The sequence below is a fragment of the Schistocerca serialis genome, chromosome 3 (genome assembly GCF_023864345.2).
Source record: "Schistocerca serialis cubense isolate TAMUIC-IGC-003099 chromosome 3, iqSchSeri2.2, whole genome shotgun sequence".
In the NCBI taxonomy this organism is placed as follows: domain Eukaryota; kingdom Metazoa; phylum Arthropoda; class Insecta; order Orthoptera; family Acrididae; genus Schistocerca; species Schistocerca serialis.
The window spans coordinates 619,687,794-619,707,712 of record NC_064640.1 but is presented as its reverse complement, the minus strand read 5'-3'; the positions used below and the strand labels follow the sequence as shown (position 1 = coordinate 619,707,712).

The 19,919-nt window shown below is 42.6% G+C and overlaps 1 protein-coding gene across 1 annotated transcript in view; it reads left to right on the top strand.

The window, feature by feature from the left end:
* LOC126470508 (uncharacterized) overlaps positions 1 to 19,919 on the top strand; it is a 282,251-nt gene that overhangs the window by 160,326 nt on the left and 102,006 nt on the right. The window contains exon 2 of the mRNA XM_050098402.1: positions 19,361 to 19,528. Within this exon, the coding sequence (XP_049954359.1) occupies positions 19,361 to 19,528 (168 nt within the window). The remainder of the gene's footprint in view (positions 1 to 19,360; positions 19,529 to 19,919) is intronic.

Here is a 19,919-nt window from a genome sequence, read left to right as displayed (position 1 = left end):
GTAATTTTGCTATTACTTAAAGGTCTCTTCATTTTACTTGGAATTACAATGTTCTGTTTCAAAATAGAACGTAGGCCTTAAGAATGGAGGAGTCATTCCCAGAGTTTATATTCTGGCAACATCCCTTTTGAACAGACGCCGGCTACATTACCGTCAGTTACAAGTCAGACGCAAAGCAGATTTTGTTGAATGAGATGTCTCTTCAGACATAACGAGATCTATTCTCTCCGTCTTTAATATCACTGTTATCTTCTCTCGCAGACTACTGTGAGATTTTCCGAATGAATCTTGTTCTTCTATTGCTCCTCTCCAGTTCTAATATATCAGATTTACTAACCCACGAGAGTCGAAAAATTTCCTAAACTCGGCACTCCAGCGGTCCCGTCAAGTTTACTTGGGTGAAGCCTCGTCTGCAAGCTGATCCGTGATTTTCCAGAATCTGTGACCAACGTATCGCAGCTCTCTGGTAGGCCCCTCTAGAGACTCAAGTAACAGCTCCTGATTCAAGTTAGAGAGGCGCAGAATGTTTTATCTCGTCTGATGAGAGATTCACAAAATATTGACTTCATGACGTTATGTTGTTGTATTGACTTGAAACTGCGACATCAGTTCTTTGATAACGTTTAGGGCTCGCTCTGTGACCATCCAGAAGACGATGGAGATCTGAACGATTCTTTATTTAAATGGGCGAAATATACTCTGCATTAAAATAAACGGTTTGGAACATTTAACAAAAATCCAGTTTCTTCTGCCAAAAACATAAAAGTAAGAAAAATATCGAAATCCGTCATACAATATGTTTCCTACAAGAAGGTGACATATATCTGCGACACATCGAACATAGTAGTTCGTAAACATATACATCTAAAAATTAATTACATGCTTTTGACTTAACTCTTTTAATTAGTATCGTAAAGAGCTTTACAGGGTGAGTCACGAGACGAATCCAATGGTGTGTAACAGTAAGGTGTTTGAAGGTCAACGAAGGTCACAAAGGTGACATGAACGTCTATTTATAGAAGGTGTTCGAAGTAATGACCACTGGTATCAGTGCAGTGCTGCAATCTTCTTATCATGGATTGAGTGGTATTCCTTATCACATCGGCACTTATCAAAGCACATGCACTGACAATTCTCTCTCGCATATCTTCAGGTGTAGTTGGAACGTCTTTATAAACAATGTCTTTTACGAATCCCCACAAGAAAAAATCCAGAGGCGTCAAGTCTAGCGAACGAGCCGGCCACGACACATCTCCTCCGCGTCCAATCCAACGATTTGGGAATTGTCTCTGCTACTCATTTCTAGCCATAGGCGAAAAATGTGCCGGACACTCATCTTGTTGATACCAAATTCTGTTCCTTGTTCCTAAAGATATTTCTTCCAATAACAGACCTAATGTTTGTTGCAGGAATGTGGTGTACTTCCTACATTTAAGATTTCCTTCGATGAAACAGGTGCCTATAATTCTGTCCTCCAGAATCCCACACCATACATTCACCGATCACGGTTTTTGGTGTGCAACTTTCCGCAGCTAACATGGATTTTCAGTTGCCCAATAATGCATGTTATGCAAATTAACATTTCCATGGTTCGTGAATGTAGCCTCGTCAGTAAATAAAATCAAATTAATAAATGTGTCATCCCTTTGAATCTGAAGTTGAGCCCATCGGCAGAATTCAATGCGACCCATACAATACGTTCTAGTTAATTCTTGTTGGAGACTGATATGGTAAGGATGATATTTATGGCGATGCAGAACACGAACAACACTACTCTGGCTCAGGACAGATTCCCTTGCGATTTGACGTTAACTAACACAAGGATCTCGAACCACAGTGGCAAGAGAAACAATTTCCGTTTCCTCGTTAGTAACTTTCCTTTGCCGGATATGTTTCCGATGCGTTAAAGATCCAGGTGATCTCAATTTATCATACACGTATTTAAATGTACGACGTGTAGCGACAGTAAGTTGAGGATATCTTTCAGCGTCTCTCTCACTGAATTTCGTTGGCATTCTCGGTAAATGAGAAACATATCGACTTGTTCTTCGAAGGAATACATCATTCACATTCGCTTGATTCGACGATACTAATCTTACCGTTCTTATTAGGGTTGCATTGCGAAACCGTCGAATGGTATTTACATGTCAATGGCGCGTTAGATGGATACACCGTTGAAAGACGTGCACTTCATTCACCAGTCAATGCTCGCATTTCATATTTCTAATCCACGCATTCTGGTATTCGGTAAACTAATAATTTAGGTAATATTAATAATTTCTATGGGTTGCCTGATTTATTTGACGATTTTTACAGCTTGTCTCACACTGATCTGTGAGGGGAGCTTGGCGCCAGGAATTTTCTTTATTTATGGGCGAGGGCAGCTGTCTTCCTAGCAGCCATGATGGCTCCCCGTTTCCTATCCATTTTCTGATCGCCAGGGTAGCACGTGGTGGCGTTTGAAAGTTCAGTAGTGGTGGCGTCTAAAGCTAGCGAAATGAGGGATGCTCAACTACTGGACCTACCGATAGATGGCTCTAGCGTCAAGCTACCATGATCCTTTGCTAGTCCAGGTGTCTCGGGTCACGCTCAACTACAGGATCAAACAATAGTTCATAGATGACTCTGAAAAGAGTTTTACCAGCCTTCAAGCACGTGCGTCCCATGTCAAATGGGCCCACGAAACACCATCTCGTTACCAGTGTGTTGTGTGTTTGCAAAGTTTTCGTGATTCACATAATTTAAACATGCATGTTAAGGTCCATGAGAACGAAACTTGCAAATATACATGCCCAGTTTGTGAGTGTAAAACCGGTAAGAAGGGTGCTCCAGAACATTTTTTGCAACATGGTTTTCCCGTGGAAATGGAGACTTCAAAATTTAGTAATAGTGCAACGTTCGAACAGTGGAAGACAAAAATTGAAAAGGAAACTAATTACAAGTTTATTAAGCAACGTGGTAAAAAAACTAATCAACAGGAAATTATAATAAATGAATACTGTTGCCACCGGAGTGGTGTTTTCACATCAAAGAGCCAAGGTGTTCGTGCGGTAAAGATCCGAGGCTCCAGTAAAACTGATGCTTATTGTCCAGCAGCAATAATGACACAGACATTAACCAGTGGGGAGATTATTGTAAATTTACAGAAAACTCATGTAGGGCATGAAAGAGAAGTTGGCAGGCAGTCGCTGACAAAAGAAGAAAAGAAAGAATTTGCTTCTAAGATTGCAATGGGGGTACCACTAGAAGACATTCTCGACGATATAGGGGCTAGTATTGAAGGTACATTGTGCAGGAGAGACTTAACTACAAGAAAAGATCTGCACAGCATCATTCAGATGTACAATTTGAACAATGACGGTGTGCTGAATAGCGAAGACTGCATTAGTGTACTCGTAGATTCATGGGTGGCACATATGGAAACCAATTCAAATTTTGTTAAGTTGTATAAGCCACAAGGCAGCGTACTGCCCGAGTTCCTTCAGCTTGACAAAAATAATTTTTGTTTGATTTTGTCAAGTGACAGTCAAATTGAGTTACTGAAAAAATACGGCAACGATGTGATTTGCGTTGACGGTACACGTGGTACAAACAGCTACAATTTCCAGCTGTATACTTTATTAGTGTTGGACGATTTACGGGAAGGCTTTCCATGTGCCTTCATGATATCTAGCAGGCGAGACACAGTAACCATGCAAATTTATTTTCGCACCATAGTAAGTGCATTAAGTGAGGAATCCATAAACCCGAAGTTGTTCGTGTCGGGCATGGACGATTGTTAACAGTGCTTGGATTGCTGTGTGTGGTCCCGGAGCTAGACAGCTGGCACGTAGACAGAGCGTGGAGGCAGCATATTAACAAAATCGAAGGCCAGTAAAATCAGATTGCAATATACAAGAAAATTGAAACGTTAATGTTCGAAAGAAAATGGAGAACTTTCGAAATTATGAGACGCAATCTGAGAGAGGGAAACTCACAGCTTTGCTGTATATTTTGAGAAATTTTTAAGTCAGCCCGATCGGTGGGCGTATTTTTACCGACTGAATGCAGGAATTAACACAAACATGGCATTGGAAAATCTACACAGAAATTTGAAACATATATATTTGAAAGGGAAGAAAGTAAAGCGTTTAGATAAAGGGATCCATGCCCTTATGAGATTCCTCAATTTTAGGATGCGTGATCGCCTCATAGCTATCTACAGAGGTAAACTGACAAAGAAGCTCTCAGTTCTGAGGGTACGTCACAACGAGTCATTGCCTCTGTCTGAAAAACTAGTAGTAAGTGTTAGTGCAGTGTTGTGGAATGTCATGTCATGCAGCAACACCGAATTTTATTCGGTGTCAAAAAACTTAAGACTCGTGCAGTTGTGGTTTACGGTGCAAGGACTGTGACCATTGTATACATGCGTTCAGTTGCACTTGTGCGGACTCGAGCATTTTGTGGAACATGTGTTCATTTGGTATGTCGAGTTATTAAACAAATGGAAACTATTACTCAAAGTTCCAGGACAAATAGTGAAGCAGCCGGTATTACTCCATGTGCTGAAGCAGCTGCGCTTGTGCAGCAGTTGTCTAGTCCAGCACGGACTAAAAAGACAGTTGACGCCAGTGATTTGGAGGACAGAAAAGCATCTTTAGTGGCAAAACTGTCAGAAATGGTGCAGAGTGTTAAGTACAATGCAGGACTTGAGGCACTGGAGAGGCACATAGTACCTCTGCAGTTTATTATTAGTTCTGCACAGAAAGCCAGTGTCTGTTTTCCAGAAGTACCTGCCATTGTGCAGGAACCTTCAAATAAAAAAGGACCGAACAGCAATGGTCACTGGTCCCGAATTAGTCTTCCAGAAGACTTCAATACATTTCTATAATACTACGTGCATGGATTAAAACAACAAAATTGGTTTTGCGTCGTAAATACTTACCAATCAAATGAAACCAACTATGAAATATGTGATTTCACAGTCTAAGATACATGGCAAAAAGCCGTACAACACAATGTTATTGAAATACTGTCAACAATTTCCATATAGCCAAGTTATTCATTTAGAGTAGAGAGAGCTTTCCGAGTAAATGTTCAGAATGTCACGTTATAGAGAGAAAGAAAAACGGGTTAACCTATTGCCACGAATTACTAGCCAAATATAGTTGCCACAGCACTTAACAACGATGCCGCATTGTGCTCGGTTTTGTTTTGGATGGCGTCACTTAAAGTGATCACGGTAGCTTCACGCTAGAGCCATCAATCGGTAGGTCCGGTAGTTGAGCATCCTTCATTTCGCTAGCTTTAGACGCCTGTGTTCAGTAGTGGCCAAAGTTTCTCCCAACCTGCCTTACCAACCTTGTAACTGATATTTCTTCTCAACTTTAACGTCGCGAGGTCGCCTCCCTGTGAAATTCCGGCCCTATGATTGGCCAGTTCAGGTGCGCGCCCGTTTTTCAAGGGCGGGCGCCAACCGCCCTCCGCGGATGCATAGTGGACAAAGGGACAGTAATCAGTTCTAGTGTGACCGTGCCTAAGGCCGGAGGTGCTGCTTCCAGGAGATGAAGCATGAGCGCCGACGTGCACTGTAGATTCGCGCCCTGCGGCCCAGAGGGAACCTTATAGGTCATTGTACTGATGTGCGCTCCTTGAATTACGGTTTATGCAATGTTTTCCGTGTTGTAAGACTGTAGGGTTTTCCTTATACAGTCGGGCATAATGTGCGAGACGTGTTGGTTAGTCACAGAAGCTTGCAGTACGGCACTAAAGTGCATACATTCATGCTCACTTTTCCACTTCGTCCGACAGTAGCTCTTTCAGTTCTCCTGTGTAAAATTCGACTCAGAAATTATGTCTTCCTAGCTTGAAAACTTGTGCCCTTTGTCCTACGCCACGTGATGAGTGTCTGGCGCCCCTTCATGTTTCGTTAACGTAGTCGGACCGCGAGCCAAAGTTATATGAATAGTTTCGCGTCTTGCTGGTTGTATTCTTTTAGTACAGGAGACTACCTAGCGATTCACCCACAGTAGCATCTTTCTTAGTCTTTGGCCGATTCATGGTGGTGGTCGCATGCTGCAACCCCTTCCTTTAGTAAATTGGATCCCGGCGATCGTCCCTAAAATTCCTTGTCTCCTGCTATCGTGGCTTATTACGAACGAGCGTTGGGGCAAGCTGCTGAACTCAATTCTTTCTTGCCCCACCCCCATTTGATTGTATAATTGTTCAGTATTCAACTGTTAAATAAATGAGTCCTTTAATCTGTACATTCTCCCTTTCATTGCGTGAAACCATCCTTAGTGTCACAGTAGAATAATGAAGAACTATAACGATTGCTACAAGGTCGTGCAGGTCTCGCGCCATTATTGATAGGATCAAGATTCAATATCGCGCGCCTGGCACGACCATTGCACTCATGGCACCGATAATAGTAATAATAATTTTCAGTTATCCCCCATTGATAAACTGGGGAGTGTTCACGGCTCAGTGTGAGTACGTGAGCACTAAATCCACTTGATGCGGTGGAAGTAGTGGCCTCTGTTTTACCTTGCTGGTTAAAAAAAAAAAAGAATATCAAAAATTACAGCCCCTACACAGAGGGATAGTAACCTGCAAATTAAAACGAGCCACCGCTTTTACCGTATTTGGCGAATGTTTACTATGTGCACGATATACGAGAGAGAACTGTCAGAGCCTGTGCTTCGATAAGTGCCGAAGTGATAAGGTATACTACTCAATCCATGATAAAAGGATTACAGCACTGCATTGATACCAATGGTCATCACTTCGAACACCTTCTGTAAATGGACGTTCATGCCACGTCCTTACTGCTACACATCATTGGATTTCTCTCGATAGCCGCTATCAGAAAATAAGTACTAAAGTATAGCATCCCATTAAAAAAGAAAAAAAACGTAGTTTACCTTCATATCTCTGACGCGACCCCCCCTGGTAACTAAAAAAACCAACGTCATATTATGGCCCCCGTTATCCCATGCAATATGTGTCCCACAAACTTTTCAGCTACTATCATACTTTCGGAGTTATTCTAGGTGACTATAGTTAGTGAGTTACCCTGTAGATGACTGTATTGAAATTGGACACAAATGTGAGCATGTTTGTGAGCTACATTTTAAAGATTCCTTCCCTCTCTCTCCCGTGTTAAGCACGTTCCAGTAATTTTTATATTCATCTAAGAATATTAGGTAGGTATCAGTTCGGTGACTTGATTTTAAATTATCAGTGGCAATGTAATGTTGTAGTCTGAATGTTAATTTGCACATGTAAAGTGCTGTATTGTTTTCCGCAAATCGCCAAGTAAAAAACAAAACTTTCGAAGATAGAAAATTTAGCATGGTCAATTATGGATAATTTCCAAAAAAGAAAATATTATAATTCATTGGAAGTTGAGAAGTTTGAGGAAGGCCAAACTGATATTACTTAAACCCTAACACCAGGTAACTACTGACGAGTTCACTTTGAAAAACTGTGACTGGATTCGCGATAATGCTGCCTCGTTGAGAACTGAAGATCTTAAGATTTGCAGGATGCTCACTTATGTCACCTTGTTGAAGGAAGAGTTCCAGCAATCTCATGGAGTGATTTGGGGAAACCGTAGGAAACGTTAGTCAGGGTACACAGGCTGGTATTTGAACCCCGCTGCTCTTGAACACAGGCCTCAACTGCTGTCACACATGTCGGGATCTGTACACGTTGTCGGAGTGCTTGCTTTGCGAGTTGGCGGGTGGAACAGTAGCAACTGTCAGGAAGTAAAATCTGAACTATGTGGCACTTTGCGGAGGATGGAAGCGTGCAAAAGTAGGTCAACGTTGTATGTTTGCTTCCACAATGGCTTGTACGCTGGGAAAAGAGTCAAGTAGAATAAACACTTCCCAGAGTTATTCAGGATGGACGGATGCTTGTGAAATTTATCACTATGACTGATAAGGTCGAGTGTGTGTTCGAGTGAACAAGTGAGCCACTTCAGAGTGGTGGCCGCGAGTCACGTCCTCTATCCGCAGGTGCGATTCGTAAACTCTGCTCATATACCAGGGGTATACACACCACTTATCCAGAGTCACAGGAGAAGCTGTTTCGAACTGGCACTAGCTGATATAAATTGAATCCGTGAACAGCGGAATTTAAAAATGAAGTAAAATAAAATGGTGGCTAGCACACTCGCAAGAAGTTATTTACTGCTTTCTTCGCGAAATTTCAGAACTGCGTTCAAAGTGTACTCGTCCACTGTACGTGGCTAAGAGAAGCGTGTTTAAAGTTTATCGTTGTGTTTGCGTCGTTGATGGGGGAAGGAAAACGGCACATAGACTACTGCTCTGGAATAGCACTAGGGCCCGCCAAGCTTCACGTCCCCATCCGGTTGTCGGATCAACATCAACAACTGCACACGCCTTCCTCTTTGAGACACTGCAAGGATGTTTTAAACTTACCCCTAGATACTGATGCAAAGTCTGATGATCAGGAAGTGTTCGTCATCAACACCGATGCGGCCATTTCCTATCAATTAGCCTTCTTCCTCTTCTTCTGGGCTTTGTCCTGTACCTTCACAGATTTGGCAGTGTTAGTGGTATAAGGAGCCCGGAGGCCCTTCTTGTCACCCACTCCCCCTCCCACCCCCTTGTCAGGCCGGGATCTGTGTACCCCAACTGTCCGTGTTTAGCGTCACCCCATGTGAAAGTGTGTGGACGTTTTCTAAATGTCTGCGTATCGTGAAAAAGAGGCGGGACGTTGGTACCAGCCCAGTATTCACCTTGTCGGATGTGGGAAATGGCCTAAAAATCACATCCAGGCTGACCGGCTCTCGTCGTTTATCTGCAGAGCGAATTTCATCCGGGGCCACCGCGTCTCGCCGAATTCCGTATTACAAAAGTGGCATGCTGACGTACTCGACAATCCGGTTGGAAAGCTTGGCGGGGGAGGGGGGGGGGGGGGGAGGGGGTGTCTTTTGCGACCAGTTACTGTTGACTAATATTTCTTCCACCAGCAGCTTTGGAACTAGCTACCTCCGACACGAGCGCCACCCCACCTGCGTGCGTTAGCGGGCACGGCGGGCATTGTGCCCTTCAGTGACGCCTTATAGTTTTCTCTGCACTGAAATTCTCTAGGCGCATTTCCCAGGGGAGAACTAAAGGTATGTTATTACTGATCTGACAGTCATAAAAAGAACCGATCGAAAGTTCATATGCGATTCCTTTGGGCCGCATCTGTATCACTGGGCAAATAAAGATTTAGACGTTCCCAGCCAGCAGTGTGTCTTTTCAGAGATACAGAATTTGCACAGTAACGACGGTTAACAGCCATTACCAAAAGAAACTTCGACTCTGCGTGCAAATGAAGCAGCTTGACATATTATAAATGCAACTGTTACCCGATTTTTGCTTTTCGAATGTAATGCTACATTATTTGAAATCATTTTTGAAGATAATTTTTTCCGTCCAAATAAACACATCTAGTCTTCTATTAGATGGAGGTGTACTAGATCGGAAAAATGTGCTACAAAAAGTAAGGCATGTGAAACGCTCCCCGGTGGTGCCTTAAACTTGTCATCTTTTTTTTTTTCGGTGGACGCTATACGTGTTGGAAAATTCTCTCAGAAGGCAATGGATGCAGGGAGTAATGAAATGCGCACATGGGCTTATGAAGAACAGAATTCGAGCTGTAGTTAAATCAGCCATTTGGCTGTCGGAGATAATGCTCCATGACACACTGTGTAATTGAACACGAGCACTGTAATGTCGTCAGCGGCGTATCTTCCACTATTCTCGAGAGAGCAACTGAAGTGTCACCAGTAAAAGCCACTGTATGAGATGTTTCGTACTTTGTGCAATAGATAACAATCTCTCCACAAGCCGTTGCACGCGCTGCTTGACTTTGTTAATGAGATCTCTTCGGATTTATTTTGACAAGCTATCACATTCCCTGCTTAAAGACCAGTTGGGTGACGTACAGCGACAACAAAACAGAAACTACTCTAGCGGGCTGTCATTCGCGGTCAGAATAAGTTTAGTATGCAGTATGTAGTAAGCAGCATCCTGGTCACAGTGCCAGAGGTAACCTGGCACGCAGAATTCATAAGACTAGTGGTTAAATGAGTACCTCCTTCCAGCAAAGAATACCTAAATACTTCAGGGACAACGCTAATATGACCAAAAACTTTGATGTAATGGAAAAGTGGATTCTTCATCAGTCTCCTGTCAATGCCTGTGTAAATGCGCAGCCACTGACGCTCACAAACGCATTTGAACGTAACGGAGCAAGTATGAAAGTAATTCCTGAAATCAGCCGCAATAAGAAAAAAATAACAATGACGTCATAAGAATCGGTTGATGAGTTTTTGTATTGAGGGCAGAACTGGGTGGACTGCAAACGAAATAAACAGGAGAGGAAAAATGGCGTCGAGTGTTTTTCTTTTTTGTAAACTAAATACGGTTTACAATGAGTGCGTTTTGTAAACTATATACGGCTTGCAAAACAAAGCTTCTTATGTGCCTGAAAAGGAAAGCTTACAGCCAATGTGTATTACCAGTTTTGACTTAACGTCAGTAAGGCATACAATACATGATCAAAAGTATCCAGACAACTATTAGTTGACCTTAATATGGGGTGTGTCCACTCTTCGCCATTATGATGGCTTGAATTCTGCTGGGGCACTTCCAGTGAGGTGTGTGAATGCCTACTAAGGGATGGAAGTCATTCTCCCTCAAGAGCCGAAACCAGAGATAGCTATGATGTTGAGCACTGGGGCCTGGAGCGAAGCTGACGTTACAACTCATTCAAAAGTGTTCCATTGGTTGCAGTTCGGGGCTCTGGGCAGTCCAGTCCATTCCAGGAACGTTAATGTCCACAAACCATTGTCCTACTGATGCTGGTTTGTGACAGGGCGCACTGTCATGCTGATACAGTCGTCTTCTCCGAACTTTTCATCCACTGTACGCAGCACACAGTACTGTATATGTGTTCATATCCTTCCCTATTTAGCGGTTTCTTGAACGCACTAAGGTGAGCACAACATAAACACGAAAAACACCCCCCTACCGTAACACCACTTCCTCTGTACACCACTGTAGGCACTACACATTACATTCTCCAGGCATTCGGGCAAATCCAAAGACCTTCTATCTGATTTTCACAGCATAGAGCGTGATTCATAAATCAAAATCACTCTTTCCACTCATCCACTGGACGGTGGCCTCAGTCTCTAGACCACCTCAAGCGTCGTTTAGGATAGGCTAGAGAAATGTATGGCATATGGGGAACTACTCAACCCGTTGTACGCCATTCTTTGTAACTCCTCACGCATAGCCACTCTGCTAGCTGGACCGGTGGGACTCACGAATGATTCCTTCTGCAGATTTCACGCGATTTTTTACAACCGCCCTCCGCAATGCTCGACAGTCGTCGTTGGTGAGTGCATGGAGTCTGTTTGGTCTTGGTTTAGCTGCTGTTATTCTTTCGCATTTCGTCTTCACAGTAACATCATCAACAGTCGACTTGGGCAGATTTAGAAGGGTTGAAATATCCGTGATGAATTTATTACTCGGGTGACATCCAATGGCTAGTCCACGATCGAAATCACTGAGCTCTCCTGACAGATCCACAATACACCTCGCCCTCTTTTATACTGGCGGGTCTGCCTCTCGAGAAGTCTAACGGTCAATTCCACGTTGCAGAGAGGCGTCCAGATACTTTTAATCCGATGTTATATATATACGGGGTGGCCACAGAAACACCGACACGCTTTAGGGACAGGTTCCTTATATCAAAACAAGAAAGAAAATATGAGTAAACATGGGCTCTCAAATGCATAGGTTAAGAGATATGAGCACTTGTTCATCTACGAAATTATGAAACAGATCTCTTCTAGTGCAAGGATTTTACTTTCCAAATTTTGGGAGTAGGTAGTTGGACCAAACAAAGAAAAAATGCGCGGAAACATGGTCTAAAATACATACTTTAAGAGCTATGAACACTTGTTCATCTTCGCTAGTGTGAAAAATATCTCTTCCATTGAACAAGTACTCATAGCTCTTAAGATATGTATTTTAGAACCCATGTTTATCAGACTTTTTTTTCTTGTTTTGGTACATACTACCTATTCCCCAAAATATGGGAAGCAAAGAGCTTGAATTAGAAAAGATGTATTTCATAGTATTTAACATGTATTCATAGCTCAAGGTATGCGTTTTAGATCCCTTGTTTACTAGGCATTTTTCTTGTTTCTGTCTAAGGAACCTGTCCCTAAAGCTTATCGACGTTTTTTATTTTATTTTTATGTGGGACACTATATATATATATATATATATATATATATATATATATATATATATGTGTGTGTGTGTGTGTGTGTGTGTGTGTGTGTGTCAAGCGTCTTGTGTTCTTTGTGTAGTGCTGTATGCATATAGTACGGGGCTACTGGTTAGCGAAAATTTTCTGACATGAATATTTGTACAATGCTGGCATACGTACGATTAATTATGGAAAACATGTATATAAATGTCTCAATGCGTTTATGACTAATGCACAATGTTAATATGAGTTACAATACAAGTGATTCATGTTACATTCGAAAGTGGGGCGTTAATATAGAGAAATCGTTCATGTGGTTGAAAGTGGCCACGGAACTATTTTTAATGATATTTCTATACCATAGCTGAGAGTAATAATGTCTGAGAAGGGGGATGTGAACTGGAATAACGGCACAGATTCAGTTGCAGATAAAGTAAGGCTGATTTCGATTCAAAGATGCGATGCTGGGAGACTACAGCATGTCTTCTACAGAAGTTGTTTACAAATCACTTTTACAGCCTATAGTGAAATGCTGTTACATTAACTGGAAGCTATGTCGGGTCACACGCACTACATCTTCGTCTATAGCTTTTTTTTTTTTATTGGCTTTCGCTAGGTGCCATAAAGCCATCTCAACTGTGGAAAGACGATATGACAGCGAGCTTCGACAATTCGGAACATTCATTAGCGTAAAGCCTTACCCTGGAACGAAGTTACACAGGCATAGGCTTGTTATGTGAAGCCATGCAGGCGATTTTCGTGTCACTTATGACGTTACGAAGATGAAGACAACGCGACATTCAGCCCCCGAGAGGAGAAAATTTCCAAGCCGCCGGGAATCGATCCTGGCCACTTCCGTTAACAATTTTCCACGCCGATGCCGCAGCCATCGAGGACGACCCTCAACACCAAGAAGTAGTTGTGCAACATAAACGACAGCTGGTAGGCGTGTTTCTATGTCTGAAAGATGATGTCTATTAAAATTTCGCGTCATTCGCATACTCAGATTTGCTTTAAATACACGCTGAAGGGTCCTGAGCGCTAGTTACCTTTGCGACTGGATATAGTTAGTTGTTGTCAGTCACGAATGTCTTTAAGGTGACAAAGACGACTCTGTTAACAATCCACTGAAAAGATGGATGTTCCTTCCTTGATATTGCAAAAATTCAGGAATGTGTGTCCGGCATACGGCTCCGGCGCATCGTATTGCATCTGCAGCAGCGATCTGAGGAGCAGATGGCACCACAATGACACAACGAGCTGTTACAAATCGGTTACTTCAAGGGCAGCTCCGAGCCAGACCCCCTGCAGCGTGCATTTCACTGACCGCAAACCACCAACAATTGCAACTTCAGTGGTGTCAAGGGAGAGCTCATTGGAGGGCAGGGTGGAGGTTTGTTGTGTTTTGTGATGGAAGCTGGTTCTGCCTCGGTGCCAGCGATGGCCGCGTGTTGGTTAGATGGATGCCAGTTCAGGGACTGCAACCAACCTATCTGCATGCCGGGTACACTGGACCTGCACCTGGAGTTATAGTCTGGGGTACATTTCGTATGATAGTAGAAGCATTCTCGTGGTTGTCCCGCTCACCGTGACTACAAATTTGTACATCAGTCTGGTGATTCGGCGTGTTGAGCTGCCGTTCGTGAACAGCATTCCAGAGCGTGTCTTCCAACACGGCAGCGCTCGCCCGCATAGCTCTGTTGTAACCCGACATGCTCTACAGAGTGTCGACATGTTGCCCTGGCCTGCTCGATCACCAGCTCTGTCTTCAGTCGAGCACATATGGGAAATCATCGGGCGACGCCTCCGGTGTCATCCACAACCAGCGTTAACCGTCCCTGTACCGACCGACCAAGTGCAATAGGCTTGGAACTCCATCCCACGAACTGACATTGGGCACCTGTGCAACGCAATGCATGCACGTCTGCATAATTGCATTCAAGATTCTAGCGGTTACACCGGTTATTAAAGTACCAGCATTTCACATTTGCAGTGGCATATCCCACGCTTACATTAACCTGTGATCTTGCAATGTTAATCACTTATATACAGGTTGTTACAAAAAGGTACGGCCAAACTTCCAGGAAACATACCTCACACACAAATAAAGAAAAGGTGTTATGTGGACATGTGTCCGAAAACGCTTAATTTCCATGTTAGAGCTCATTTTAGTTTCGCCAGCATGTACTGTACTTCCTCGATTCACCGCCATGATTTCATACGGGATACTCTACCTGTGCTGCTAGAACATGTGCCTTTACAAGTACGACACAACATGTGGTTCATGCACGATGGAGCTCCTGCACATTTCAGTCGAAGTGTTCGTACGCTTCTCAACAACAGAGTCGGTGACCGATGGATTGGTAGAGGCGGACCAATTCCATGGCCTCGACGCTCTCCTGACCTCAACCCTCTTGACTTTCATTTATGGGGGCATTTGAAAGCTCTTGTCTACGCAACCCCGGTACCAAATGTAGAGACTCTTCGTGCTCGTATTGTGAACGGCTGTGATACAACACGCCATTCTCCAGGGCTGCATCAGCGCATCAGGGATTCCATTCGACGGAGGGTGGATGCATGTATCCTCGTTAACGGAGGACATTTTGAACATTTCCTGTAACAAAGTGTTTGAAGTCACGCTGGTACGTTCTGTTGCTGTGTGTTTCCATTCCATGATTAATGTGATTTGAAGAGAAGTAATAAAATGAGCTCTAATATGGAAAGTAAGCGTTTCCGGACACATGTCCACATAACATATTTTCTTTCTTTGTGTGTGAGGAATGTTTCCTGAAAGTTTGGCCGTACCTTTTTGTAACACCCTGTAGACGTTGACTTTGAAATTTTTGGCACAGCACCTTTTAAATAATTTGACAATTCAGAGGCTTCCTTTACCAGGATACAGATTAGCTGGCTGTTTTTCAAGGAGTTCTTACTCTACATTAACAATTTTTTGATGTTATTTTTTCCGTCAGTGTATATTTCACAAGCTCTCACCCCCGATGTCTTTCCTGTTCCAGTCGCAAATGGTGCGCGATATGAAGACTCTGAATGAACTTGAACTCCTTTGGTTTTGCCACCGTCTTCACATTGTGAGATTTATTTGGGCGGAAGTAATACGATTCCTGATTCTTACTTTAACGAACACTCCTTGAATTTTAACAGTACTCCTCCCCTCTTTCTTCTGTAGCATCTGACAATGGAGTTTCATGAACATCTCCTTACTAAACCGACGCGTGACGAAACGTGCCATTCTTCTTTCTATTTTAGCTTCTCTTCTATTGAGTGTATCTGGTAAGAGTTCAGAACTGAGGAACAATACACTAAAATTGGTCTTATGCATGTTATGAAGCTGCGTCTTTCGTGGCTCTGGCATCTTCTTTTCTTATAACTAATATCTGATAGATAATTTTGAGCGTATACGAATCAGGATCCCAGGAATGGTAACACACGTCTTGTGTGGTGGAGGCTGTAACGGAAATGATGAGAAATCGCTCCTGTAGAGACAAAGGCATACAACCTTCTTTCTCTATTCACACACTCCATCTGTCAGTGATAAGGGAGGAAACTGCCACGTGGTACAGTGAAAAGAACCATCTAACGTGCCTTTAGAGTGATTCACTAAATATAGTCGTGGAAGGAATGTGCAATAATGTGAGCATCATTATGCCGCGGCTCCCACATTGGAGCTCGGCGGACGTGGCCGGTTAGGCGCGTAATCATGCTGCGCTGGTCGCACGGGGCGCCACGTGAAGCGATTCCTCTCAATTGCTCTGCTCGATATTTAGCTCGCTGAGTCACTGCCCGTCACTCTTACTTGCTGCTGTACAGCTGGCCAAATAAATTGCAACACCGTTAAGGAGGCGCCAGAATGTGAGACAGAGGAAAAAAACAAGAAATGTGTTTTCGTAATAATATATTTTCGCTGACTATTTTCAAAACATTCATTGAAGTCTCAGACTCCAAGTTCTGTTCCTTTCTTGCTTATGACGGGCCTCTCTTTTCCTTTAGCATGACAGCTGCTGTGAATTTTTCTCATTAATGTAATAATTCATATAATTATGTTAATAGGAAGAAGAACAACGTAAGAAATGAGTAATAAAGGTGTAGTAAATGGGCCATGCTTGCCTATAGAAACATTAATTTGACATTTCGCGGAAGACGTCGAAATTTTTTCTGATTAGCTAAACATAAGTGCAGGACAAAGCAATGAACTGAAGGCACAAGCAACAAAGGTTGACCTCCAAGAATACTCAATTTATAACATACGTCAAGCCAGTATCCAGTGTCCTAAAGGTAGAAGAATGGAACGTCGGCCTGACGTAGAAACTTAAAAACTTAGGAGAGTGGCTAGTGTCTAACTCCTCGGGGAAATGGAAACGGTGTATCGACTAACCTACAATGTCTACAAGAAGAAATCAGTAGCCATGAACGCCAAGGTACAACATTAGTACATAGTATTATGATCAAAAGCCCTATATGCCGCAGAATGCCTTGCTATGAAAGGACAGGTCTGATAGAGAAATTAGAAGTAAGAGAAAGACAGGTAGTCAAAAAACATCGTCCATCTAAAAGACGACATAACCGCGAACTGTATACACATGTAGAAAAGATCTCAGACACGGTTCGTTGGAGGAAGATTGTTTTGCATTGAAACAGTGTTTGTACGAGCCGTACAAGGGTTTGAGCAGTCGGATATTTCGCTACTTTCTCAACAGGAAAACCAAGGAACCGTAATACAGGGAGACAAAAAAAGACCTACAAAAAGTGCGGACTTGAAATACATGCATCCAGAAACGCATTCCTCTTAAGAAGAATCTGCAAGAAATTTTAGTTTCCAAGAAAAGGGTTTGAACGGTCGCGTATTCCGCTACTTTTTCAACAGGAAAACTGAGGAGACGTAATACAGGGAGACAGAAAAAGAGCTACAAAAAGTGCGGATTTGAAATACGTGCATCCAGAAACGCATTCCTCTCAAGCAGAAACTGCAAGAGTATTTTAGTTTCCAAGGAAATCCAAACCTAAAAACTGGCAAAACGTGGATTGAAGCGAGGAAGGAAAGCATAGGAAACGAATGCGGGAATACAGGACTACAGTTCAAGACAACCTCAAGGAAATATTGTGATACATAGACGGTGGAAACCAAAACAACAACAATAGAAACTATAACAATAATAATAATGACGTAGAGGTTTTGTACTTACACATAAAGTCTGCTGGAATACGTTGTGGCGGTTCTAGCCTGTGTCACGTGGGTGGGCTAAAGGTGGGCCAGATTGTAGAATGGGTGGACCTAACCTCGAATTCACGTGGATAAATATGAAGGACAAAATATAATTCAAAATATTAAGTGACCTTACACAGTTTCGACAAGAAATTCGTCGTAAGAGACATCAAAAGTTCCAAATTTGGTTTGTAATGCAAATTAAATTTATGTCTGCATACCGTGTATTTATAGCCACTGTATACTTATTGTTACAGTGTGTATTTATGTATTGCATCAACGAGATAACATTTCAAATAGTGGCTATACGTCCGCAATGACTTCACTTGTTTCTGGTTCAAATGGTTCAAATGGCTCTGAGCACTATGGGACTTAGCTTCTGAGGTCATCAGTCCCCTAGAACTTAGAACTACTTAAACCTAACTAACATAAGGACATCACACACATCCATGCCCGAGGCAGGATTCGAACTTGTTTCTGGCAAACGGAATGAAAATCAATGTAACTTGAGCATATATCACCTGAAGATTATGGTGTAACCATCGAAATGCATTGTAGCTATGAAATAAAACAAGTGACTGACTCTTTCTTTTTTATTGGTATTTAAAGCGTACAGTAACAGACTCGAAAACCATTCCAACTTGGACAAAAATATTTTTAAAAAAATTACGCATGACAGTTAATTTATATGAGTAACTTAATAATAATAACTATTATGATTATAATTATAACAATAATAATAGTGACTTGAGAGAAAACAAATTAATTGAGTAACATTTTAATTTCTACATCACTTCCAACTTATGTTTATTGCTGTGGCCATAAATATAAGGATCTTCTTTGTGGTGTCGTCCGAAGAGTGAGGTCCCGTGTTAAAGTTGGCACCTCACGACGGAACCACAAGCTAAAGAGAGTCGCTGTCAGACACAGCCACGAATGACAGACGTCGACAAAGACACTCCCTCAAGACGTTCCGTACGCCGCCGCTGCTGGAACTCTAATGACGTCAGAGTGCAGCGCTACTCACCCCATTCTGAAGCCCTCTCTGACAACCGACTTTGATAGCAGCTTCATCGTAGTTCAGAACAAGGAGTGAACTTGTGTCTTTAGTTAGAAAAATGTACCAGAATTCATAGATAAATGTAAAGCGACATTTGACTGCCATTCCGTACAGGACAAAAAAAAAAAATGGTTCAAATGGCTCTAAGCACGATGGGACTTAACGTCTGAGGTCATCAGTCCCCTAGACTTAGAACTACTTAAACCTAACTAACCTAAGGACGTCATACACATCCATTCTCGGGGCACGATTCGAACCTGCGACTGTAGCAGCAGCGCGGTTCCGGACTGAAGCGCCTAGAACCGCTCGGCCACAGCGGCCGGCCCATGACAATAAGCAGTTACGACAGTGCAGCAGTATTATTGAAGTAAAGAACAGTTCATTATTATGTTCTGAGATTACATCAAATTTATATCATCCCTCCTATGGACATAGATGTCTCTAAGTATTTAGTTTTACTGGACCAGATCTAATGCTCATTATACGTTGTTGCATCAAGTCCGACCTCCTCCAGAAGTCAGACCCACTGAATTGTTATCTATGCTTGCCACGACATATGTATATGGCGACGAATATGTTTTCACCTGTGTTCAAGTTCATTTTCTCGTCTGCCATATATAACAATGGTGACGAACAATTCTGATTAGACTTCCGGCCCTCTTACCTGTGTGAACGTGCTCGGTGTACCGCTATTCACATTGGCAACAACCTTATGTATTTTTGTGTCTATTCTATAGTGTTTAACCGTGTCTGAGCTCCCTCGTGATCTGTCATTAAGCGAAGTTGTTAAGTTTCAGGAGCAACAGACTGAACGGCTGCTGCCCCGTGTTCAACAGATTAAAAACAACAAGCAACGTCACGGCCGGTTGCAGCACCAGAGAATAGCCAGTTTAACTACAAGACAGAGGTCTCGGCGGAATATTGCGGTCAACTGGAAGCAAACATCGCCGCCTACAATATTAAAGGTATTTTACGCACTGCAGTCTTTCCATCCAATGTCTATGGTCTGCGTCTCAAATTGTTCCCCGACTATCGTCCAGAATACGTCCATTATGAGGAACTTGTTATAAAGAGGTTCAAAATGTGTGTGAAATCTTATGGGACTTAACTGCTAAGGTCATCAGTCCCTAAGCTTACACACTACTTAACCTAAATTATTCTAAGAACAAACACATACACCACACATACACCCATGCCCCAGGAAGGACTCGAACCTCCGCCGGGACCAGCCGCACAGTCCATGACTGTTATAAAGAATCACAGATTCATGTTACTGTGGTGAGATTTAAATTTTTTCGTCTTAAGAAGCACCCTGAACAGTCATTAAAACAGTGGATTGCTGAACTGAAAGTGCTA